At 51.0% G+C, this 26151-nt stretch overlaps 1 protein-coding gene and 1 long non-coding RNA gene across 9 annotated transcripts in view; one reads left to right on the plus strand and one right to left on the minus strand.

Moving 5' to 3' along the window:
* The window catches only part of usp2a (ubiquitin specific peptidase 2a), a 28575-nt gene extending 6151 nt beyond the window's left edge, over positions 1-22424 (minus strand). Inside the window, exons 1-10 of one of the 8 annotated variants that reach the window (XM_056440507.1) lie at positions 22296-22424; positions 19857-20026; positions 13344-14197; positions 8027-8077; positions 7654-7774; positions 7320-7431; positions 7114-7224; positions 6123-6187; positions 5385-5488; positions 5129-5209 (exon numbers count right to left, since the gene is read on the minus strand). In XM_056440507.1, coding sequence (XP_056296482.1) covers positions 5129-5209; positions 5385-5488; positions 6123-6187; positions 7114-7224; positions 7320-7431; positions 7654-7774; positions 8027-8077; positions 13344-14141 — 1443 coding nt within the window. In that variant the 5' untranslated portion in view covers positions 14142-14197; positions 19857-20026; positions 22296-22424. Of the gene's footprint in view, positions 1-5128; positions 5210-5384; positions 5489-6122; positions 6188-7113; positions 7225-7319; positions 7432-7653; positions 7775-8026; positions 8078-9756; positions 10075-13343; positions 14198-19852; positions 20027-20316; positions 20503-22052 lie in introns of those variants that run through there. The other 7 variants (XM_056440505.1, XM_056440508.1, XM_056440506.1 and 4 more) reach the window with 7 other exon arrangements.
* On the plus strand, positions 22351-23255 carry LOC130210349 (uncharacterized). Its single transcript, XR_008834791.1, has 2 exons — positions 22351-22435; positions 22570-23255. It is a non-coding gene; the product is annotated as an uncharacterized LOC130210349 (long non-coding RNA).
* Positions 23256-26151: the final 2896 nt, after the last annotated feature.

A 26151-nucleotide genomic window follows, 5' to 3' on the forward strand; every position in this document is an offset into this window, starting at 1 on the left:
GTCTCAGGGTCTCATGGTCACAGGGTCTCATGGTCTCAGGGTCACATGGTCTCGTGGTCTCAGGGTCACATGGTCACAGGGTCTCATGGTCACATGATCACATGGTCTCAGGGTCACATGGTCTCAGGGTCTCATGATCACATGGTCTCAGGGTCACATGATCACATGGTCTCAGGGTCACATGGTCTCAGGGTCTCATGATCACATGGTCTCAGGGTCACATGGTCTCATGATCACATGGTCTCAGGGTCACATGGTCTCAGGGTCTCATGGCCACATGGTCTCATGGTCACATGGTCTCGTGGTCACATGGTCTCATGGTCTCGTGGTCACATGGTCTCAGGGTCACATGGTCTCAGGGTCTCATGGCCACATGGTTTCGTGGTCACATGATCTCGTGGTCACATGGTCACATGGTCTCAGGGTCACATGGTCTCAGGGTCACATGGTCTCGTGGTCACATGGTCTCGTGGTCACATGGTCTCGTGGTCACATGGTCTCAGGGTCACATGGTCTCAGGGTCTCGTGGTCACATGGTCTCGTGGTCACATGGTCTCAGGGTCACATGGTCTCGTGGTCACATGGTCTCGTGGTCACATGGTCTCAGGGTCACATGGTCTCATGTTCACATGGTCTCGTGGTCACATGGTCTCGTGGTCTCAGGGTCTCGTGGTCACATGGTCTCGTGGTCACATGGTCTCAGGGTCACATGGTCACATGGTCTCAGGGTCTCGTGGTCTCATGGTCTCGTGGTCACATGGTCTCGTGGTCACATGGTCTCATGGTCACATGGTCTCAGGGTCTCGTGGTCTCATGGTCACATGGTCTCAGGGTCTCGTGGTCACATAGTCTCAGGGTCTCGTGGTCACATGGTCTCAGGGTCACATGGTCTCGTGGTCTCAGGGTCTCGTGGTCACATGGTCTCGTGGTCTCATGGTCTCGTGGTCACATGGTCTCGTGGTCACATGATCTCAGGGTCACATGGTCTCAGGGTCTCGTGGTCACATGATCTCAGGGTCACATGGTCTCGTGGTCACATGGTCTCAGGGTCACAGGGTCACATGGTCTCATGATCACATGGTCTCAGGGTCACATGGTCTCATGATCACATGGTCTCAGGGTCACATGGTCACAGGGTCTCATGGTCTCAGGGTCACATGGTCTCAGGGTCTCGTGGTCTCATGGTCTCAGGGTCACATGGTCACAGGGTCTCATGATCACATGGTCTCAGGGTCACATGGTCTCAGGGTCACATGGTCTCATGATCACATGGTCTCAGGGTCACATGGTCTCAGGGTCACATGGTCTCAGGATCACATGGTCTCAGGGTCACATGGTCTCATGATCACATGGTCTCAGGGTCACATGGTCTCAGGGTCACATGGTCTCATGGTCTCAGGGTCACATGGTCTCGTGGTCACATGGTCTCATGGTCTCAGGGTCTCGTGGTCACATGGTTTCGTGGTCACATGATCTCGTGGTCACATGGTCTCGTGGTCACATGGTCTCATGGTCTCAGGGTCACATGGTCTCATGGTCACATGGTCTCGTGGTCACATGGTCTCAGGGTCACATGGTCTCAGGGTCTCGTGGTCACAGGGTCACATGGTCTCGTGGTCACATGGTCTCAGGGTCTCGTGGTCACATGGTCTCGTGGTCTCAGGGTCACATGGTCTCGTGGTCACATGGTCTCATGGTCACATGGTCTCAGGGTCTCGTGGTCTCATGGTCTCGTGGTCACATGGTCTCAGGGTCTCGTGGTCACATGGTCTCATGGTCACATGGTCTCAGGGTCTCGTGGTCACATGGTCTCAGGGTCTCGTGGTCACATAGTCTCAGGGTCTCGTGGTCACATGGTCTCAGGGTCACATGGTCTCGTGGTCTCATGGTCTCAGGGTCTCGTGGTCACATGGTCTCGTGGTCACATGGTCTCGTGGTCACATGATCTCAGGGTCACGTGGTCTCAGGGTCTCGTGGTCACATGATCTCAGGGTCACATGGTCTCGTGGTCACATGGTCTCGTGGTCACATGGTCTCGTGGTCGCATGGTCTCGTGGTCACATGGTCTCAGGGTCACATGGTCTCAGGGTCACATGGTCTCAGGGTCACATGGTCTCATGATCACATGGTCTCATGGTCACATGGTCACATGGTCTCAGGGTCTCAGGGTCACATGGTCACATGGTCTCATGGTCTCAGGGTCTCATGATCACATGGTCTCAGGGTCACATGGTCACATGGTCTCAGGGTCACATGGTCTCAGGGTCTCGTGGTCTCATGGTCTCAGGGTCACATGGTCACATGGTCTCATGATCACATGGTCTCAGGGTCACATGGTCTCAGGGTCTCATGATCACATGGTCTCAGGGTCACATGGTCTCATGATCACATGGTCTCAGGGTCACATGGTCTCATGATCACATGGTCTCAGGGTCACATGGTCTCAGGGTCTCATGATCACATGGTCTCAGGGTCACATGGTCTCGTGGTCACATGGTCTCAGGGTCTCGTGGTCACATGGTCTCAGGGTCTCGTGGTCACATGGTCTCAGGGTCTCGTGGTCACATGGTCTCGTGGTCTCATGGTCACATGGTCTCAGGGTCTCGTGGTCTCAGGGTCTCGTGGTCTCATGGTCTCAGGGTCTCGTGGTCACATAGTCTCAGGGTCTCGTGGTCACATGGTCTCAGGGTCACATGGTCTCGTGGTCACATGGTCTCGTGGTCTCATGGTCTCAGGGTCTCGTGGTCACATGGTCTCGTGGTCACATGGTCTCGTGGTCACATGATCTCAGGGTCACATGGTCTCAGGGTCTCGTGGTCACATGATCTCATGGTCTCGTGGTCACATGGTCTCGTGGTCACATGGTCTCGTGGTCGCATGGTCTCGTGGTCACATGGTCTCAGGGTCACATGGTTTCAGGGTCACATGGTCTCATGATCACATGGTCTCAGGGTCACATGGTCTCATGATCACATGGTCTCAGGGTCTCATGGTCACATGGTCTCATGGTCACATGGTCTCAGGGTCACATGGTCTCAGGGTCACGTGGTCTCATGGTCTCAGGGTCACAGGGTCTCATGGTCACATGGTCTCAGGGTCACATGGTCTCAGGGTCACATGGTCTCATGATCACATGGTCTCAGGGTCACATGGTCTCAGGGTCTCATGATCACATGGTCTCAGGGTCACATGGTCTCATGATCACATGGTCTCAGGGTCACATGGTCTCAGGGTCTCATGATCACATGGTCTCAGGGTCACATGGTCTCATGGTCTCGTGGTCACATGGTCTCGTGGTCACATGGTTTCGTGGTCACATGGTCTCGTGGTCACATGGTCTCAGGGTCACATGGTCTCAGGGTCACATGGTCTCAGGGTCACATGGTCTTGTGGTCTCATGGTCACGTGGTCTCATGGTCACATGGTCTCGTGGTCACATGGTCTCAGGGTCACATGGTCTCAGGGTCTCGTGGTCACATGGTCTCGTGGTCACATGGTCTCAGGGTCACATGGTCTCGTGGTCACATGGTCTCATGTTCACATGGTCACATGGTCTCGTGGTCACATGGTCTCAGGGTCTCGTGGTCACATGGTCTCAGGGTCACATGGTCTCATGGTCTCGTGGTCTCATGGTCTCGTGGTCACATGGTCTCGTGGTCACATGGTCTCATGGTCACATGGTCTCAGGGTCTCGTGGTCTCATGGTCACATGGTCTCAGGGTCTCGTGGTCACATAGTCTCAGGGTCTCGTGGTCACATGGTCTCAGGGTCTCGTGGTCTCAGGGTCTCGTGGTCACATGGTCTCGTGGTCTCATGGTCTCAGGGTCTCGTGGTCACATGGTCTCGTGGTCACATGATCTCAGGGTCACGTGGTCTCAGGGTCTCGTGGTCACATGATCTCAGGGTCACATGGTCTCGTGGTCACATGGTCTCGTGGTCACATGGTCTCGTGGTCGCATGGTCTCGTGGTCTCAGGGTCACATGGTCTCAGGGTCACATGATCACATGGTCTCATGATCACATGGTCTCATGGTCACATGGTCTCAGGGTCACATGGTCTCATGATCACATGGTCTCATGGTCACATGGTCTCAGGGTCACATGGTCTCAGGGTCACATGGTCTCATGGTCACAGGGTCTCGTGGTCTCAGGGTCACATGGTCACAGGGTCTCATGGTCACATGGTCTCATGATCACATGGTCTCAGGGTCACATGGTCTCAGGGTCTCATGATCACATGGTCTCAGGGTCACATGGTCTCAGGGTCACATGGTCTCAGGGTCTCATGATCACATGGTCTCAGGGTCACATGGTCTCAGGGTCACATGGTCTCAGGGTCTCATGATCACATGGTCTCAGGGTCACATGGTCTCAGGGTCACATGGTCTCGTGGTCACAGGGTCTCGTGGTCACATGGTTTCGTGGTCACATGATCTCGTGGTCACATGGTCTCGTGGTCTCATGGTCACATGGTCTCGTGGTCACATGGTCTCAGGGTCACATGGTCTCAGGGTCACATGGTCACATGGTCTCGTGGTCACATGGTCTCATGTTCACATGGTCTCGTGGTCACATGGTCACATGGTCTCGTGGTCTCAGGGTCTCGTGGTCACATGGTCTCAGGGTCTCGTGGTCACATGGTCTCGTGGTCACATGGTCTCGTGGTCACATGGTCTCAGGGTCTCATGGTCACATGGTCTCAGGGTCTCGTGGTCACATAGTCTCAGGGTCTCGTGGTCACATGGTCTCAGGGTCACATGGTCTCAGGGTCTCGTGGTCACATGGTCTCAGGGTCTCATGGTCTCGTGGTCACATGGTCTCGTGGTCACATGATCTCAGGGTCACATGGTCTCAGGGTCTCGTGGTCACATGATCTCAGGGTCACATGGTCTCGTGGTCACATGGTCTCGTGGTCACATGGTCTCGTGGTCGCATGGTCTCAGGGTCACATGGTCTCGTGGTCACATGATCTCATGGTCACATGGTTTCGTGGTCACATGATCTCATGGTCTCGTGGTCACATGGTCTCGTGGTCACATGATCTCGTGGTCACATGGTCTCGTGGTCACATGGTCTCATGGAGGTTTTAGGCTCTACGGGGGCCCAGAAGGTCAAACCTTCTTCTTACCGGCTTCTCGTCTCCGTCGAGGACGTCTTCTTTAGTGAAGAGACGCATGCAGTCCATCAGACTCACCTCCCCATAGCCCTTCTGACACACACACAGACACACACACACACACACACACACAGACACACACAAAACCAAAGAGCTCATGTTAGGAGCTGTAAGTAGAGTGAATATGAGTTAAAGAACCTATGTGTGTGTCTGTGTGTGTGTGTCTGTGTGTCTTTGTGTGTGTGTGTATCTGTGTGTGTGTGTGTACCTTGGCGATGGGTAGAGACAGGTCCCAGAAGGGGTCGAACACGGTGGAGCAGAAGCCACAGTGGCTGCAGGTCAGAGAGCTCTTCAGCTGGCCCACGAACACGTCTGAGGGTCACATGACCAGGAAAATACAGATATATGTATGTGTATATACATATACACATATACAGGACTGTCTCAGAAAATTAGAATATTGTGATGAAGTTCTTTATTTTCTGTAATGCAAATCAACTGAAATATTGCAAGCCTTTTATTCTTTTAATATTGCTGATTATGGCTTACAGCTTAAGAAAACTCAAATATCCTATCTCTAAATATTAGAATATCATGAAAAAGTATACTAGTAGGGTATTAAACAAATCACTTGAATTGTCTAATTAACTCGAAACACCTGCAAGGGTTTCCTGAGCCTTGACAAACACTCAGCTGTTATAAATCTTTTTTTTAACTTGGTCTGAGGAAATACTAAAATTTTATGAGATAGGATTTTAGAGTTTTCTTAAGCTGTAAGCCATAATCAGCAATATTAAAAGAATAAAAGGCTTGCAATATTTCAGTTGATTTGTAATGAATCCAGAATGCATGACATTTTTGTTTTTTGAATTGCATTACAGAAAATAAAGAACTTTATCACAATATTCTAATTTTCTGAGACAGTCCTGTATATATATATATACATATATATATAAATATTATAATAAATTACAAAAATAGAAAAAATTTAAAATAGGAGATTCACCTACGACCTTACTGTCCTCCCTCTCCAGGTATTTGCTCCACATCTTCTTCCCTTTCTCCTCGTCCCTGAAAACAAGAACAACCAGCAGCTCATCACCTCACCTCAGCTGATCTGAGGTCAGTGTTTATATAACCAGATATATATTTGAAATGATGAAATCACATTTCAAGCTTTTTATTACCTTCGCATTGAAAATCCGGAAGGTTATGTTTTGATCGCCGTGTATTTATTTATTTGTATGAGTGTTATTCGCAAAACTCAAAAAGTATTGAACCGAATCGCATGAAATTTGGTGGGATGATTGTTTATTATCCGGGGACCAGTCGATTAGATTTTGGGATCGATCGGGTCAAAGGTCAAAGGTCATGAACAGGTCAAAATCTTTCGCAGAACTCAAAAAGTATTGAACCGAATCGCATGAAATTTGGTGGGATGATTGTTTATTATCCGGGGACCAGTTGATTAGATTTTGGGATCGATCGGGTCAAAGGTCAAAGGTCATGAACAGGTCAAAATCTTTCGCAGAACTCAAAAAGTATTGAACCGAATCGCATGAAATTTGGTGGGATGATTGTTTATTATCCGGGGACCAGTTGATTAGATTTTGGGATCGATCGGGTCAAAGGTCATGAACAGGTCAAATCTTCTTGAATCACATGGAATTTGGTGGGATGATTGGTTATTATCCGGGGACCATTTGTTTAGATTTTGGGATCAATCGGGTCAAAGGTCAAGGTCATGGAAAGGTCAAAATCTTTTTTTTTACCATAGCGCAGTCAATTTTTATCCAATTGGCATGCAACTAATGCCAACATGTTCATAATTCAATGCCCAATCTTGTGATATGCGAAGGTATGCGCTCTACCGAGTGCCCGTTCTAGTTTTCGTGTTTCTTTCTGACGGAAGCGTTGGTCACACATGATGCATTCAAGGACCGTCGTAAAGAAGACACCTGACCACGGTGTCCGTGTGTTCTGGGCTCTAGACTCACGGCAGGTGGTCCAGGTCCTCCACGGAGCCTCTGGGCCGGACGGAGACCCGGTTCACCTCGTTGTGGAGCCCGTCCAGGAGGAACCGCAAGAACTCCTGAGCGTCCTGCTGGCTGCAGGAGAACATACCATTATCATCATCATCACCATCACCATCTTCATCTTCATCTCCACCATCTCCATCATCATCATCAGTGATGAAGCTCACTTGTAGCCCACGAATCTGGGGGCGTATCTCTGGATCTGAGTCTTGAAGTCAGACGGACTGACGGCGTCGCAGCTGGACGAGGTCCACATGGTCTGGAGCAGCTTGGAGAACTCTGGGGGGACAGGAAGGACCCGGGTCACACAGACCCTTCACAGGGGGACCCGGGTCTCAGACCCTCATGCTGGTCCTGGTCTGGCCCTCATGCTGGTCCTGGTCTGGCCCTCATGCTGGTCTGGCCCTCATGCTGGTCCTGGTCTGGCCCTCATGTTGGTCTGGCCCTCATGCTGGTCTGGCCCTCATGTTGGTCCTGGTCTGGCCTGGTCGGCGGCCTCACCCTCCATGAGGGCCGAGTGGCTGCGGTTGTGGTTCAGGTCTCGGCGGTGCGCGTTGGCCAGGCAGTAGTCCCTCAGGCCCGGAGTGTTGCTGAGACACTGCAGGATGCTGTTCATGAAGCACTGCAGACAACAACAACAACAACATGTGATTACTGATGTTCATCTCACATTATTAGATGTTATGGGGAAACATCTTTATATTTAATATTGACACACACTCACACTCACACACTCACACACACACACACACTCACACACACACACTGTATTTTAGGATCCTGTTGCCTGGTAGGCGCTCTGCTGGCCCACCAGTCTCTGCTCTCCAGGTGCATTGTGGGTAGTGAGAGGTCTCATATATAACACATGACTCACAGTGTTCCCCAGGTTCTTGAGCCCCACCAGACCCAGGGCCCGCTTCGAGTTCTGGAAGACAAGGACAACACGTTTAGTGCATCACACCTCACCGGTTACAATGTACATATATATATATATCTATATTATTATAATATATATATATATAAATATATATTATTATTATATATATATATAAAATATGTTATATATCATATATTTATATATAATATATATATATATTTAGATTAATATATAAATATATTATATAAATATATATCATATATTTATATATAATATATATAAATATTTAGATTAATATATATTTAGTTTAATATATATGTATATTATATATATATGTATATTCTATATATATATTTAGTTTAATATATATGTATATTATATATATATTTAGTTTAATATATATATATATGTTTATTTTATATATATATATATATTTAGTTTAATATATATGTATATTTTATATATATTATATATATAGTTTAATATAACCTTCTGCCCTGTGGGTCTGACTCATGGTTCTGAAGTGAACTAAACCTCCTGTTTAATTAAGCACGGCTTGAACTAAATCCTCCCCACTGTGGTGAATGAAGCTGTTTAGTAGCCATGACACACACACACACACACACACACACACTGGTGGAATGTGTGACTGAGTAACCTCCCTGAGAATAGCGCTCTGCTCTTTGTCGACGCCCACTCGCCGCTCTATTGGCCGATGCCTCGACCATCGGGGCGGACGTCACGCCCACGAGACAACTCTGTCTCCGTGGCAACACTATTTGTATTGGTTTTTTTATTTTTATGGTGACATCAGAATGACAGGTGTGTGTGTGTGTATGTGTGTGTGTGTATGTATGTGTGTGTGTGTGTGTGTATGTATGTGTGTGTGAGAGAGTTTCTTTCCCCAGAAAGCAGACTCTTTATTTAAAGAGTTCTGGGTTAAAGTTCATGAAACTCAAGCTCTCTGCTCTACAACCAGAGGAGTCGCCCCCTGGTGGCCAGGAGAGAGAATGCAGCTCTAACCCAGACTCCTGGCTCCACCCAGTGACTCTCAGCTGTCATGAGGTCATGACCCGGTGATGTAACAGTGACCTGCAGCCTGACCTCCTGATCTGGCTGAACACAGCACCGAGAGAACCCACAGCAGAGGACAGGGACCTGAACATCTGGGTTCCTTTAGTCAGAACATCTGGGTTCCTTTAGAACAGAACATCTGGGTTCCTTTAGTCAGAACATCTGGGTTCCTTCAGAACAGAACATCTGGGTTCCTTTAGTCAGAACATCTGGGTTCCTTTACTCAGAACATCTGGGTTCCTTTCATCAGAACATCTGGGTTCCTTTAGTCAGAACATCTGGGTTCCTTTACTCAGAACATCTGGGTTCCTTCAGAACAGAACATCTGGGTTCCTTTCATCAGAACATCTGGGTTCCTTCAGAACAGAACATCTGGGTTCCTTTCGTTAGAACACTGTGAAGTCCATTACCTCAGAACATGACATGTAACCTTTCAAAATAAGAGCGTTCGATCAATTCAACATCACGTGACCACTTTATTATTATTATAATAATCTTCAGTAGGCCACACTGCTCATCAGCACCCTGTGCGCGTGCGTGTGCGCGCGTGCGCAACACACTGACTGAATAACTGCTGTTACTACACAGGCCTCATAACAGACCCGCGTACCGGACCACTAACGGGCCGGGACCTGGACCGGGACCGCGCTCACCTTGACCTGGTTGATGAGCAGCCCCACGAAGGTGGACACCAGCACGGAGCCGGACACGCTGCCTCTTCTGCGCATGTCCTGCTTCAGGAGCGGGAAGGCGGCCGCCGGCGGCTCCTCGGGCACCGTCACCGTGTACGACTGCCGCATGCTGGGCGCGCGCGGCGCGGCGGAACCGGAGCCGACGGAGCGGGCGCGCGCGGGTCGTCCAGACCCCCAGGTGGCGGTCCCTCCGGTGCCTTGAGACCAGGACGCGTCACGCGACACGGGCTAACAGGTGCGCGCAGCTCGCGCGCCGCTCTGTAAATGCTCGTGAACGCGCATAGTGAGCTCCGGTTGCGCTCCACCCCCTTTTGGCTCGGGGTAAATACGTCATCGACCTACGTCATAGTCTATCCTTCCCCCGCTGCTGGAACAACGTGCGGGACCTGTGGTCCGGTCCGGGTTTACGTAAGACCCCGTGTCCCCGGAGGATTACCGCCTCCTGCTCTCCGGGAGGCGGGAGAACCGGTATTATCACACAATGTGGCACTCTGTGAAATATATTATGAATATTATGAACTCATACGTCTCTTTGTCAACGTATTCACAGACTTTAGATAAGAAATGAACGGAGTGGAGTCAGAGGGTTGTCTTGGTTTAACCCTCGAGAGTCAACATCTTATCAGAGCTTCATGAGTTAGAGCTGCATTCTCTCTCCTGGCCACCAGGGGGCTCCTCTGGTTGTATAGAAGTCTATGCTTCATGTGTTAAAGCTGCATTCTCTCTCCTGGCCACCAGGGGGCTCCTCTGGTTGTATAGAAGTCTATGCTTCATGTGTTAAAGCTGCATTCTCTCTCCTGGCCACCAGGGGGCTCCTCTGGTTGTATAGAAGTCTATGCTGCATGTGTTAAAGCTGCATTATCTCTCCTGGCCATCAGGGGCGACTCCTCTGGTTGTATAGAAGTCTATGCTTCATGTGTTAAAGCTGCATTCTCTCTCCTGGCCACCAGGGGGCTCCTCTGGTTGTATAGAAGTCTATGCTTCATGTGTTAAAGCTGCATTCTCTCTCCTGGCCACCAGGGGGCGACTCCTCTGGTTGTATAGAAGTATATGCTTCATGTGTTAAAGCTGCATTCTCTCTCCTAGCCACCAGGGGGCGACTCCTCTGGTTGTATAGAAGTCTATGCTTCATGTGTTATATAATACAAATGTATATATATATAATATATATATATAATATATATATGTATGTGTGTGTATATACAATATCTATATAATATAATATATATATATAATTTATCAATAACTTCCAACCTGGACAAAGAGCTCTAATCTGAAGTGTAAATGAGGCTTTGCGTCTCCTGGAGGTGAGAAGAGAGCAACATGGACAACAGTGTGTTCACAACAAATAACCAGGGAGCACAGTGTGTGTGTGTGTGTGTGTGTGTGTGTGTGTGTGTGTGTGTGTGTGTGTGTGTGTGTGTTTAAATCCTCGAGGTGGAAAACTTCCATGTGAGACGGAACAAAAGGTCAGCGCTTGTATTGTGATAGCGACCGGGAGGTCACGGAGGAGCTCTCTGAGGTGAACCCTGGACCTGGTCCCCTGGGACCTCAGACCTGGTCCCCTGAGACCTGGACCTGGTCCCCTGGGACCTCAGACCTGGTCCCCTGAGACCTCAGACCTGGTCCCCTGAGACCTGGACCTGGTCCCCAGAGACCTCAGACCTGGTCCCCTGAGACCTGGTCCCCTGAGACCTGGACCTGGTCCCCAGAGACCTCAGACCTGGTCCCCTGAGACCTGGTCCCCTGAGACCTGGTCCCCTCAGACCTGGTCCCCTGAGACCTGGTCCCCTGAGACCTCAGACCTGGTCCCCTGAGACCTGGACCTGGTCCCCAGAGACCTCAGACCTGGTCCCCTGAGACCTGGACCTGGTCCCCTGAGACCTGGACCTGGTCCCCTGAGACCTCAGACCTGGTCCCCTGAGACCTGGTCCCCTGAGACCTCAGACCTGGTCCCCTGAGACCTGGTCCCCTGAGGCCACGCTGAGCATTCCTACGAAGAGGCACGGCGCTCTTTAACCTGCTGGCACGGCCAGGTCACCTACACCACCCGTAGTGTGTGGGAGGGGTCAGAGAGCATGTGGGAGGGGCATATCATATGTGGGAGGGGTTAGATAGGTTGTAGAAGGGTTCAGAGGGGATGTGGGAGGAGTCAGAGAGCATGTGGGAGGGGCCACTAACCCTAACCCGCCCTGAGAAACGGGCAGTGGCGCCACAGACCAACACACCCGATCAAGCCGATTCAACAACAACAACAACAACAACAACAACGTTCACATCCGAGCTGCTGAAGTAAATCTCTCGCCATCGGTGGAGAATCGGGTCTCGGAAGTTCAACCAACAACCCAAATACTTCTGTTCCAGAGGGAAGGTGAACGAAGGGATTGGGGCCCGGAGGGAGAGAAGTCCCGCCCCTTTTCCAGTGGACCAATGGGATCTAGTTCTGTAAAACATGAGCGCCAGCCAACGGGAGAGCGACGCACACACAGGTCGTCCCGTGTGAACCGAGCCATGAGCCACAGGCTGCGGCGGCGCTGGTTCCAGGACGCTCCACAAGGAGGAGGTCTCACTCCGCTGATGAAAAGAGTCGCAACATTTGGAGTGTTAGCTACGTTAGCTAGCAGAAGTTAGCTAGTTAGCTAGCAGAAGTTAGCTAGCAGAAGTTAGCTCACGGACGCAAAACTAAATGATTCTACGACAAAACGAGACTCTCTGAAATGGATCCATCAAACAGGGTCAGAACCGTCTCCGTGGTTCTGGCCTCGGGTCCAGCAGCCCCGCTGAACGCCTCGTTGATAACGTTTACCCGACGTCCCCTGGAGAGCACTGAGGAACACTCACTCTCTCTTCTGCTCTTCATCCTTCCCACCCTCCTCCTCCTCCTCCTCGTAAGGATTTATCGGCTCTAATCCCGAGGGGGAAGTGGGTCACCGTGCTTCCTGACCTGCGATGGAGGAGCTGCTCGGCGTGAGGGAGGGGCCTCATGGAGAGTCACGCTCCATTTGGAGGAAGCTCCGCCCTCGCCCGACAACATCGAGCTTTTATCGGAATAACAACTTTTTGAAAATAATAATAGAATAAAGAAAACTGCAATCGCTTTCAAGTGAACCAGATAAAATAAAATGTGCAACCGCTTTGTTAGAACAATGCAAATAAAGTGAACTAATAACTCATATTTGGCAAATAAAAGCAGATTATTGTGGCTGTTATCCATCGGGTGTGCACTAAATATCAAGAGAATAGCAATAAAGTGCAAAAACTGAACTAAACAAGTTAAAATATTTGGTAATAGAGTTTTACACTGCGTACATTTTACAAACAACAACAAGGTGCAACCTGTGCAAAGCTAAATGTGTGAGCGCCATGTTTCACCTCCGAGCCGGCACTCTCCCTGAATGCTCAACGTGGAGCTTTTATTTTGAAGGGCAGCAGCAGGAAACAGGACGTGGCTCATGTAACCCGTTAACGGGTGGCGACTGCCAATCAGACTAAAGTGTCTCGTTGGTGCTGAACTCTCAGGAGCCCCTCCCCCCCCCTCGGTGTCTTACTGTGGAGTCCCTGGAGGGGGAGCCGGACCGCCCGGCGCTGCTCGGCTCCCGCGGCGAGGAGCTCGATGCGGCTCTGCTGCTGCTGAAGGCCTCCTGGGTGGAGCTCCGCGAGAGGGCCTCCTGGGTGGAGCTCCGCGAGAGGGCCTCCTGGGTGGAGCTCCGCGACAGGCCCGAGTAGGCCGGGCGGGAGCCGCCGCCGTAGGAGTTGGCCACGTCGGTGGCCCGGCTGCGGTAGCTCCGCAGGGCACTGGTGGAAGAGGACGGGATGGAGGAGGAGGAGGAGGAGGAGGAAGAGGAGGAGGCGTCGCTGAGGCGCAGGGAGGCCAGGTCCCGGCTCAAGTCACTCTGGGACACGGATCTCCGGCGGCTGAGCGCGGTGCTGGAGGCCGACTGGGAAGAGGAGAGGTAGCCGGACTGGGCCGAGGAGGAGGAGTAGGAGGAGGAGCCGTAGCCGGTGTAGGCCGCCCCCCCGCTCAGCCCCGCCCCCCCATAGCTCCTGACGGGGGTCCGGCTGAGGCTCTCGCTCCTGCGGCCGCCGCTCCCGAGGAGGTCGGCGCGCGGCGCGGCGCGACCCCGGTCCGGGTCGGAGGTGGTGCTGTAGTTGCGGCTTCGGGCGGCGGAGCCGCTCAGATAGCTGGAGGAGGAGTAACCTGAGGAGGAGGCGGGGGACCTGTAGGAAGACAGCCTGTCCCGCTCGTAGGAGCCGAGGCCCGGGGTCAGCGAGGAGCCGTAGGAGCCGTAGTGGCTGCCGTAGGAGGGGCCGGCGTAGCGCTTGGCGGTGGAGGAGACGCGGGACATGGCGCCGGGGGCTCGGCCGGGGAGGAGCTCCGGCCTCGGGGAGGAGGCATGGACTCCTGCAGCCAAGAGACACCGCGTTAGCTCAGCCAGGAGGAGGCGCAAAGGGTCAGAGCGCTGACCTCACTGCAGGGAGGCAGAGCTCGAGATGAAGGACCTGAGCCCCGTGTGCCGACTGAGTCCATCATCATCATCATCAATTAACACCAAGAATGAGACGTTCTCACATCGTTCGACCTCTTAAAGGGACAGTACTGACAAGAGAAACACGAAAAGAGGATTAATAATCTGGTAAATGTTGCTTTGACTTCACCAAGCGGGAGAGAGAGAGAGACAGAGAGAGAGAGACGGAGAGAGAGACAGAGAGACGGAGAGAGAGACGGAGAGAGAGAGAGGAGAGAGGGAGAGAGACGGAGAGACGGAGAGAGAGAGACGGAGAGAGAGACAGAGAGAGAGACGGAGAGAGAGACGGAGAGAGGAGAGAGAGACGGAGAGAGAGAGAGAGAGAGAGAGAGAGAGAGACGGAGAGAGAGAGAGACGGAGAGAGAGAGACGGAGAGAGAGAGAGACGGAGAGAGAGAGAGAGAGAGAGAGACGGAGAGAGAGACAGAGACGGAGAGAGAGAGAGACGGAGAGAGGGAGAGAGAGCGAGAGACGGAGAGAGAGAGAGACGGAGAGAGAGAGAGAGAGAGAGAGAGAGAGAGAGAGAGAGGGAGAGAGAGAGAGCATCTGAATAAATAAAAGTATCTGGTGGTCCGTGTAGAGTTCAGCTCAGGCTCTTATTTCTTTAATCTCTCTCTGTGAACACAGTTGATCAATAATTCATCTTTATGGATCTGGAGGAGAAAACACACAAATCCATGTGGGAGGATGTTTTGTTTCATTTGCCTGCAGCGTTGTTTAGAGGGTCCTAAAACCAGGGGGCTCCTCTGGTTGTATAGAAGTCTATGCTTCATGTGTTAAAGCTGCATTCTCTCTCCCGACCACCAGGGGGCTCCTCTGGTTGTATAGAAGTCTATGCTTCATGTGTTAAAGCTGCATTCTCTCTCCTGACCACCAGGGGGCTCCTCTGGTTGTATAGAAGTCTATATAGTGACTACTTCTCTTGATGTATTCCCTCAGTAAACATTGTAAACATGACTCTATGTCTCAGTCTCTAGTTTCCAGTCTTCTTCTATACAGCATGATGTCATCATTTATACTTCATGGTCTGTAGAGTCACACAGACCATGAAGCAGGGGATGCTTTAGGGGCGGAGCTACAGGTGATTGACAGGTCCACGTCACTCCTCCTTATGGTCACTTCCTGTTTCCTGGTTGCAAAAGAAAACAAGATGGTGACGGCCAAAATGCCTCAAACACCAACAAAGACTTCTAACCTTTGACCCCTCCCACTCACCCCGCAGCCGGGAGACATTCAACGGGAGGGGGGGGGGGGGGGGGGCATTGGAGTGAGACGTGCTCAGGCTGCTGAGAGTGAGACACACACACACACACACACACACACACACACACACACACACACACACACACACACACACACACACACACACACACACACACACACACACACACACACACACACACACACACACACACACACACACACACACACACACACACACACACTGGCTACTCTGCATTCCCGACCCCCTGAGGTTGTGTTACCAGTAGTTGCCATGGCGACCTTGTTTGCTTGCTGCCTCCACACTGCCTGGAGGAGCAGAGTGTTCACCACGAGCTGGAGGACACCTTCTGAAGTAACAGAACCACAGGGGAACCACAGGGGAACCACACAGGAACCACAGGGGAACCACACCAGAACCACACAGGGACCACAGGGGAACCACAGGGGAACCACACAGGAACCACACAGGGACCAAACCAGAACCACACCAGAACCACACCAGAACCACACAGGAACCACACCAGAACCACACAGGAACCACACAGGAACCACAGGGGAACCACACAGGAACCACACCAGAACCACACAGGAACCACACAGGAACCACAGGGGAACCACACCAGAACCACACAGGAACCACAGGGGAACCACACCAGAACCACACAGGGACCACAGGGGAACCACACAGGAACCACACAGGGACCAAACCAGAACCACACCAGAACCACACCAGAACCACACAGGAACCACACCAGAACCACAGGGGAACCACACAGGAACCACACAGGAACCACAGGGGAACCACACCAGAACCACACAGGGACCACAGGGGAACCACACAGGAACCACACAGGGACCAAACCAGAACCACACCAGAACCACACGAGAACCACACAGGAACCACACAGGAACCACACCAGAACCACACAGGAACCACAGGGGAACCACACAGGAACCACACCAGAACCACACCAGAACCACACGAGAACCGCACAGGAACCACACCAGAACCACACAGGAACCACACAGGAACCACACAGGAACCACACCAGAACCACACAGGAACCACAGGGGAACCACACAGGAACCGCAGGGGAACCACACCAGAACCACACCAGAACCACACGGTCATTAAACCAGAACCACATGGTCATTAAACCAGAACCACACGGTCATTAAACCAGAACCACACGGTCATTAAACCAGAACCACACGGTCTTTAAACCAGAACCACATGGTCATTAAACCAGAACCACACGGTCTTTAAACCAGAACCACAGGGTCATACGGATCATTTAAGCAACATTTAGCTCATAGTTTCTCAATCGATAGTGAAATATATCCTAAAAACACTAGACTCCTTTGATCAACACTGATTCAACCTCTCAGGACAGGAGCTGCCTCCACCTGCTAGTTAGTGGGTTAGTTAGCTGGTCCCATGTGTTCTCCACCTGCTAGTTAGTGGGTTAGTTAGCTGGTCCCATGTGTTCTCCACCTGCTAGTTAGTGGGTTAGTTAGCTGGTCCCATGTGTTCTCCACCTGCTAGTTAGTGAGTTAGTTAGCTGGTCCCATGTGTTCTCCACCTGCTAGTTAGTGAGTTAGTTAGCTGGTCCCATGTGTTCTCCACCTGCTAGTTAGTGGGTTAGTTAGCTGGTCACATGTGTTCTCCACCTGCTAGTTAGTGGGTTAGTTAGCTGGTCCCATGTGTTCTCCACCTGCTAGTTAGTGAGTTAGTTAGCTGGTCCCATGTGTTCTTCACCTGCTAGTTAGTGGGTTAGTTAGCTGGTCCCATGTGTTCTTCATCTGCTAGTTAGTGGGTTAGTTAGCTGGTCACATGTGTTCTCCACCTGCTAGTTAGTGAGTTAGTTAGCTGGTCCCATGTGTTCTCCACCTGCTAGTTAGTGGGTTAGTTAGCTGGTCCCATGTGTTCTCCACCTGCTAGTTAGTGAGTTAGTTAGCTGGTCCCATGTGTTCTCCACCTGCTAGTTAGTGAGTTAGATAGCTGGTCCCATGTGTTCTCCACCTGCTAGTTAGTGGGTTAGTTAGCTGGTCCCATGTGTTCTCCACCTGCTAGTTAGTGGGTTAGTTAGCTGGTCACATGTGTTCTCCACCTGCTAGTTAGTTAGCTGGTCCCATGTGTTCTCCACCTGCTAGTTAGTGAGTTAGTTAGCTGGTCCCATGTGTTCTCCACCTGCTAGTTAGTGAGTTAGTTAGCTGGTCCCATGTGTTCTCCACCTGCTAGTTAGTGGGTTAGTTAGCTGGTCCCATGTGTTCTCCACCTGCTAGTTTGTGAGTTAGTTAGCTGGTCCCATGTGTTCTCCACCTGCTAGTTAGTGAGTTAGTTAGCTGGTCCCATTTGTTCTCCACCTGCTAGTTAGTGGGTTAGTTAGCTGGTCCCATGTGTTCTCCACCTGCTAGTTTGTGAGTTAGTTAGCTGGTCCCATTTGTTCTCCACCTGCTAGTTAGTGGGTTAGTTAGCTGGTCCCATGTTTTCTCCACCTGCTAGTTAGTGATTTAGTTAGCTGGTCACATGTGTTCTCCACCTGCTAGTTAGTGAGTTAGTTAGCTGGTCCCATGTGTTCTCCACCTGCTAGTTAGTGAGTTAGTTAGCTGGTCCCATGCTGCCTCCACCTGCTAGTTAGTGGGTTAGTTAGCTGGTCCCATGTGTTCTCCACCTGCTAGTTAGTGGGTTAGTTAGCTGGTCCCATGTGTTCTCCACCTGCTAGTTAGTGGGTTAGTTAGCTGGTCCCATGTGTTCTCCACCTGCTAGTTAGTGGGTTAGTTAGCTGGTCCCATACTACCTCAACATGGTAGTTAGTTTGTATTGTTGAGACATAAATCTGAACTAACTCTTTAAAACACCAAAGGCTCACATTGACACAAACTAACTACCAGGTGGAGACCAGCTAACTAACCCACTAACTAGCAGCCTGTGGACGTTGCGGTGTCTCTGAGCAGCGCCGCTATATTTACCCTGAAACGTGAGCGTCTGACCGGGCCGGCTCCGTCCAGCCGGACCGGCAGGGATCAGCTTCACGTCTGCTTGTGATGTCATCTTCACAGTGACTGATGCTGTGATGACATCATGATGACATCATGAGGTCCTGACTGGACTCAGGGTCAGAGCCCCCATTGGCTGAAATGATTCTGTGTTTAAGGGGTGGTGGTGACCTCTGACCTCCAGGAGGAGCTTCAGGTCCCTGGTGTCTGTGGGATCGTGTGTTCTGACGTCTGCGTGGCTGTAAGCTGAGAGCGCCGCGCGGCGTCTCCTTTCCCATGAGTCATTCCTGTGAGTCGCTGGTTGAACACTTCAAAAAGGACCCAGTGTGTCCTGCACCCGGCGACGGCAGCCATATTGGAACCGGTAAACAGGAAGTGACCATATCTGGAGGAGGAGTGATGTCGAGACCTGTCAATGGTAGCTCCGCCCCTAAAGCGTCCCCTGCTCTATGGTCTGTGTGACTCTAAATGACCATAAAGTATAAATGATTACATCATGCTGTATAGAAGAAGACGAGAAACTAGAGACTGAGACATAAACTCATGTTTACAATGTTTACTGAGGGAATACATCAAGAGAAGTAGAGTCACTATAGAGACTTCTATACAACCAGAGGAGCCCCCTGGTGGTCAGGAGAGAGAATGCAGCTTTAACACATGAAGCATAGACTTCTATACAACCAGAGGAGTCCCCTGGTGGTCAGGAGAGAGAATGCAGCTTTAACACATGAAGCATAGACTTCTATACAACCAGAGGAGTCGCCCCCTGGTGGTCAGGAGAGAGAATGCAGCTTTAACACATGAAGCATAGACTTCTATACAACCAGAGGAGCCCCCTGGTGGTCAGGAGAGAGAATAGAATAGAATAGAATATACACTTTTATTAATCCCCAAGGGGAAATTAGTTCTCTGCATTTAACCCATCCTTAGTTATTAAGGAGCAGTGGGCTGCGGTGAAGCGCCCGGGAAGCAACTGGGGGGTTCAGTGCCTTGCTCAGGACACACAGCTTGACTCTAATGGGAGGCGAGGACGACCCCACAACCCCCACTTGCAGAGGCCAGCCCTCTTACCCACACTGAGCCGCTGCCCCCAGCTTTAACACATGAAGCAGAGACTTCTATACAACCAGAGGAGCCCCCTGGTGGTCAGGAGAGAGAATGCAGCTTTAACACATGAAGCGTAGACTTCGCTTTAAAGAACTGGACTCCATTAATGCACTATGAACGACATGTACTTACAGTTACAGTGTGTGTGTGTCTGTGTGTCTGTGTGTATCTGTGTGTGTGTGTGTGTGTGTGTATAGTTACCTGCCTTAATAGTAGCGGCGTGTGTGTGTCAGTCCCTGCAAGCTGAAAGGGCTCTCGGGCAGCTCATCCTACTGTTGCTAACCCGTGGTGTCCACAAACACACTCACACACACAAACACACACTCACACACACACACACACACACTCACACAGGCTTTCTGACACGGATCACTCCTGTGGAAAACACACAGAAATGCCACATGACACACCTGACAACACACAACAAGCAGCAGTGCATGCGTCTGTTTTTTAATAAATATAAATATAAATATAAAGCCCACAGTGATCGTGTCCCTGATACCTGGTCCTGAAGGTATCAGGACCAGGTATCAGGACCTGGTCCTGGTCCTGATATCAGGTCCTGATATCAGGACCTGGTATCAGGACCTGGTCCTGCCTCAAGGGACCAGACCAACACAACCATCCATACACCACTTGCAGAGCAGCCGGGAACAATCCAGAACCTTCTAGAAGCTGGAGGGCCTCCACGCAGAGCGCACACCAGACTGCTACCTGAGGTGGTCCTGAGCTCGCCCCGGTTGTTCTGAGCTCGCCCCGGTGGTTCTGAGCTCGCCCCGGTGGTTCTGCGCGGCCGGGCCGAGAGGCGGGAGGCAATGTGTCGCTGCTGGGCGAGGACAGCATGAGCGGTGGCGGCCCAGAATGCAACAGCTCGAGTTACAGAGCCGGTAAATATAGCAGACGCCTGTGACCCTCCGCAGGTCACTCGACACGCGGTGGCATTCCAATTAGCTCTTAAAGGGCCAGCGTCAAGGGGGTATGAGCCAGGAGGAGCACCAAGTCTACTAGACCAGGTCTACTACACCAGGTCTACTACACCAAGTCTACTAGACCAGGTCTACTACACCAGGTCTACTACACCAAGTCTACTAGACCAAGTCTACTAGACCAGGTCTACTACACCAAGTCTACTAGACCAAGTCTACTAGACCAGGTCTACTAGACCAAGTCTACGAGACCAGGTCTACTACACCAAGTCTACTAGACCAAGTCTACTAGACCAGGTCTACGAGACCAGGTCTACTAGACCAAGTCTACTAGACCAAGTCTACTACACCAGGTCTACTAGACCAAGTCTACGAGACCAGGTCTACTAGACCAAGTCTACTAGACCAAGTCTACTACACCAGGTCTACTAGACCAAGTCTACGAGACCAAGTCTACCTCACCAAGTCTACGAGACCAGGTCTAATACACCAGGTCTACTAGACCAAGTCTACTAGACCAAGTCTACGAGACCAGGTCTACTAGACCAAGTCTACGAGACCAGGTCTAATACACCAGATCTACCTCACCAAGTCTACGAGACCAGGTCTAATACACCAGGTCTACTACACCAAGTCTACTAGACCAAGTCTACTAGACCAAGTCTACGAGACCAGGTCTAATACACCAGGTCTACCTCACCAAGTCTACGAGACCAGGTCTAATACACCAGGTCTACTACACCAAGTCTACTAGATCTGGTCTAGTAGACTTGGTGAGGTAGATCTGGTCTACTAGACTTTTTCTATTTGAGTTGAGTTTGTTGTAATAAATTAGTAATCAGACAGTAGATAAGATAAGATAAGATAAGAAAAGATAAGATAAAATAAGATAAGAAAAGATAAAATAAAATAAGATAAGAAAAGATAAAATAAGAGAAGATAAGATAAAATAAGATAAGATAAAATAAGATAAAATAAAATAAGATAAGATAATCCTTCACAGCTCCACAACAAGAGACGTTCATAAATACAACAAAACGAGATTTAAATTTACTTTTTCTATTAAGTCAAATTAGTTTACTACATTTTCCTCCCTGTTATTGCCCTGGGGTCATAATTACTTATCTAACACGTCATCATTAATTACACAATCCCCATGTGTTTATGTTTATATTCTATTGTTTTGATAAACTTCTGGCACAATAATTTCCTTCAGGATGAATAAAGTTCGAAAATATAAAATAGTAGAAAACCAGTAAAAACATAAACATGCGGGCGGCGTAATAGATAAACAATAGATAAACAGGAAACCAGTGAGGCGGAAGACAATGGAACCGGAGCGGTCACGTGACACCGACAGCAGTCGGGACCAGAGACTCCCGGTGGTCCGCAGTGTGACCGTGAGGGGGCGGGGCTTACCGTCCCGACACAACACAACTTTCAGGCGTCGGTTGACAAACAAAACGGAAGCTCACGTGCGAGACGGCAGCAGTTGGTGACGTCACGCGTCTTTTAAAAGTCCGGCCGGTTGTTCCGTTAAGTGGAACGTGGAAGCGGCTCGCGCGGACTTCGGGACGACGGGCTCCGTTCACGTCGCGCCATGTCCCGGCATGCCGCGCGGCCGCGCGCATCCGGGAGTTCCGACGTGGTGGTGGCTCCGGTCGGGGTTACCGGAGGGAGCTGCCGGTGGTGCTGGTTACGGTGGTGCAGTCACTCACCTCCCGGGCGGAGAGCCTCCCGATGCGGCCGGCCGGTGACGCCCCCCTCGGTCCCCTCGAGCTGCGGTTAAAGCTGCTGTGATCGATACTGATCGATCAGAGGACGACGTCACTCCGTCCCCTGCCGTGGCGATGTATATGTCCGTCTACACACACACACACACACACACACACACTCACACATACACTCTCACACACACACACACACACACCGTTTATATTTAGCAGTTGAAGAGTTTCAGCGACCGAGTAACGGTTACGTTCTCTTTAACAGGTGACGTCAGTCCGGCGGCAGAGCTCCGTCCTGATTGGTTCACACCTTCTCGTGAGCGTCACCCGGCCCCGCCTACATCTCCACCGTGGTGATGAGCGTCAACATGGAGATGGCTTCCGTTGCTGCCTTCAGGGCCGATGGGAGAGAACGGAACGCAACCGACTCGTTTCCGGTATTTTTCGCCTCAAATTTGACCCGTGATGAAGTTTTTGCTTTTATTATTTTTTATTAAATACAATTAATACGACTGGATTTAAGTAAATAAAGGAAAGTATGTAAATATAAATGAATAGTTTATATCAAACAAGATAAATAGGGGAGAAAAAAAAATCTCTTTCAAATAAATGTCAAAACATGTTTTAAGAGAGAATTTTAAAAAATAGCTTATGTGATGTCTATGTACAGCTTTTTTAATTAATTTGGTATTAATATTTGTATTTTATGTCTGTTTATTTTATTGTTTGATTGGTGATAACAGTGAATATGACCCCAGTCTGTGTTGCGTTTGTTGGACTTTAATGTTATTTAGCTTTGCTGTTAAAGCACTTTGTTTACTCTGTTCTTCTCTTCTCTGGCTTCATACGTCACAAAATGGACCAGTTGTAATTTTAAGCACAACATTCGTCTCTTGAAAGAAGATTCCCTGGATGTTTGTTAAATTCGTGATAAATAATAATGACACATAATTGTCTTCGTTCTTTGCTTTATTATTCATGAATCTTCATTTTCATTTCTTTATTATTTCCACTATGGTTGTTCCAGCATGAGCAGCCGTGTGAGCAGCCGGGACTCGGAGGATCTCGATTGGCTAATAACACGACTGGGTGCGTCTCATTTGTGTGAACTGGCCCTTTAAGACAGCTTCATATAGCAGGCTGGACAGGATTATGTATTTTATACCCGTGACACGGAGCTGATGTCGAAGGGAAAAATCAATAACACCAAATATCATCGATCCATCACCCTCACCATCATCATCACCCTCACCATCATCCTCATCTTTGATGGGTGGGTCTGGAACGCTCCTCAGTGATTGGGTGGTGGTTTAAAAGGCGGATGCATAAAATACAGTAATACACCGTAAAGGAAGTGCACGCATGTAAATAAAGTGCACACGCAAGAATTTAAATACATTAAACAATGAAGGAAACGATTGAGGACTGAAGAAAAAGAGATGAATTCAATCTTCTTGATGTAGATAACGGCAAAAACCTGTACATGTGAGAGATGGATGCAATCAATACATATAGATACGTGTTGGACCTTGGTGTGTGTGTGTGTGTCCTGCAGGGGGCAGCACATGGTCTTTGTGCTCGGTGGTGACGCATCGTGAACCTCACGGTTCACATCAAAACCAAAACAAAAGAAAAATAACGTTGGAAATAAAACTTTGAGATCCACATAAAGACACTTAATATCTACAACTGATGATCTATCAACATGGCAGCTGCCGACTCATCACAACCACTTGAGTCTCCAGGAACCGCCCCAGTGCATGATGGTAGTCACAGGCCAACAGAACCTCAGAACCCCAGAACCCCGGATGCTGCCCCCTGGAGGTGAGATGGCTTCCTGCGGGCCTCCAGACCCAAAGCTGTTTCCATTCTTTATTATTTTGGGGCGTCGGTTAACGAATCAACAAACAATCCAACGAACCGATCGACGCGCCGCTCCGATGCCCAGCCGGGCTCCGGCGGGTCACTTGGCCTTGGGCACCACCAGGATCTGGTCTCCGTCCTGGACGCTGTAGGAGTGGACCGCCCGGCCGCCGTACTTCATCTCCTCCGGCCCGAAGGCGCCGCCCTTGTCGATGTAGTAGATCCTCACGCCGCCGCTGGGCAGCCGCACCCCGGCGGCCAGCTGCTTCCTCAGCGCCGCCACGGTCTGGTCCAACCGGATGCTCAGCTGACGGAGACAGAGCGTTAAACCCAGAGACCAAGCTCCGCCCCCTTCTGGTGCGTCAAAACCTTCTGTCTGGGGTCACGTGACTCGTTGGATGGACTTCCCCAGATGGGAGGAGGGTCACCGACGCCGTGCCGAGACCACAACCACGTCCGCCAAGGAGACTCACCTGCTCCACTCGGTCCTCACAGTGGACCTCCACCAGGGCCCGGTAGCGAGGGCGGAGGTCGATCTCCACCAGCGGCTCCAGCTTCCCGTACTTGGTGACCAGGGAGTGGTACCTGGGGAGGAGCAAAGGTCAAATGCATTGGGGCATCCAACAAGCCGAGTGGAGTCTGGTTCCAGCTGGGCGGCGCACCTGCGAGGCAGCTCCTCCTCGGGGCGGTCCACGTGGAACCGGATGAAGAACCGCTCGGCGTCCTCTCGCTCACATTCAGTCACCACGCTGCCGTTCAGCAGCGATATGCCAGGCAGCCTGAAGGGGGAGCAGTCCTCAGTCAATCAATCAGTCAATCAATCAATCAATCAATCAGTCAATCAATCAGTCAATCAGTCAGTCAGTAAATGTTTTGTTTGCATTAAAACATGTCGAGGTATGATACGTAGGTTACGTCGTGCGGTCTGCAGGTCAAAGTGATGCTAGGTCTCAGATGGTCTGCTCAGTCAGTCCGTGAGGTCAGTGTGGTCCTCGCCGAGTCAAGGTGAGTGATAGCTCAGGTCCCAGTGAAGGTAGAAGTGTGACCCAGTGGTCCGGGTCCAAGGAAAGTGGGGATGTCTGGCTCGCTACAGAGCTGAAAGAGTATAAGTTTCAGGTGTCAGGTCCCAGGACATGAGTCTGAGGTAATGAAAGTTGTCGGGTCTCCTCGTGAGAACATGCCTGAAGGTAATAGTTTGGTGCTTCAGTGCTCAGTAAGCAGTCTAAGGTAGAATAGTCGTGGTGCCTGGGTCAGCGACATGAGCTCAAGGTGAGTACTGGAGGTCCTAGGCAGAGTCACAGCAGTGAGAACGTGGAGCCCGGGCTAGCGCGCAGGTCAGGCGGGAGTCCAGTCGGTCGGCAGTCGACAGGTCCAGGCGAGTGTCGGCAGCGTGCAGGACAAGTCGGGCAAGCGGTCTGCGGCAGCGAGGTAGAGGTAGCGGCAGGTCAGTCAGGTGGCCAGGTTGCAGGTCACAGGCCCGGTCCAGTCAGGTCAGGGGTAGCGTACGTCGCAGGAGTCCAAGTCCGCGAGGTCCGGGCAAGAGGTCCAGCGGGTACAGTCAGGTCAGTCAGGTCCAGGTCACAGTCGGGTTCGTCGTCACGGGTCCCGAGGTACAGGCAGGGGCCGGGCGCCGAGGTCACGCAGGACCAGCGAGCACGAGGTCCAGCGAGGTCACACGGCCCGAGCCGGTCACCGGTCAGCAGGTCAGCAGGTCCAGTCGAGTCGGTCATGTCGGGAGACAGCGTCACAGTCAGGCAGGAGTCGAGCCGAGGCACAGCGAGGTCAAGCGAGGTCACAAGTCGAGGTACACGGGCACGCGAGGTCACACGAGGTCACGCGGGTCAGTCGAGGTCACACGAGGTACACGCGGCAGCCGAGGTCAGTCGAGGTCACAGCCGGCCAGGGGCACAGTCGGCAGGTCGAGGACAGTCAGGCCAGTCCGGGGTCACACGCGGGCAGAGCAGGACGTCACAGGTCGAGGTCA

Source organism: Pseudoliparis swirei, chromosome 20 (genome assembly GCF_029220125.1).
Source record: "Pseudoliparis swirei isolate HS2019 ecotype Mariana Trench chromosome 20, NWPU_hadal_v1, whole genome shotgun sequence".
NCBI classification, from domain to species: Eukaryota; Metazoa; Chordata; class Actinopteri; order Perciformes; family Liparidae; genus Pseudoliparis; species Pseudoliparis swirei.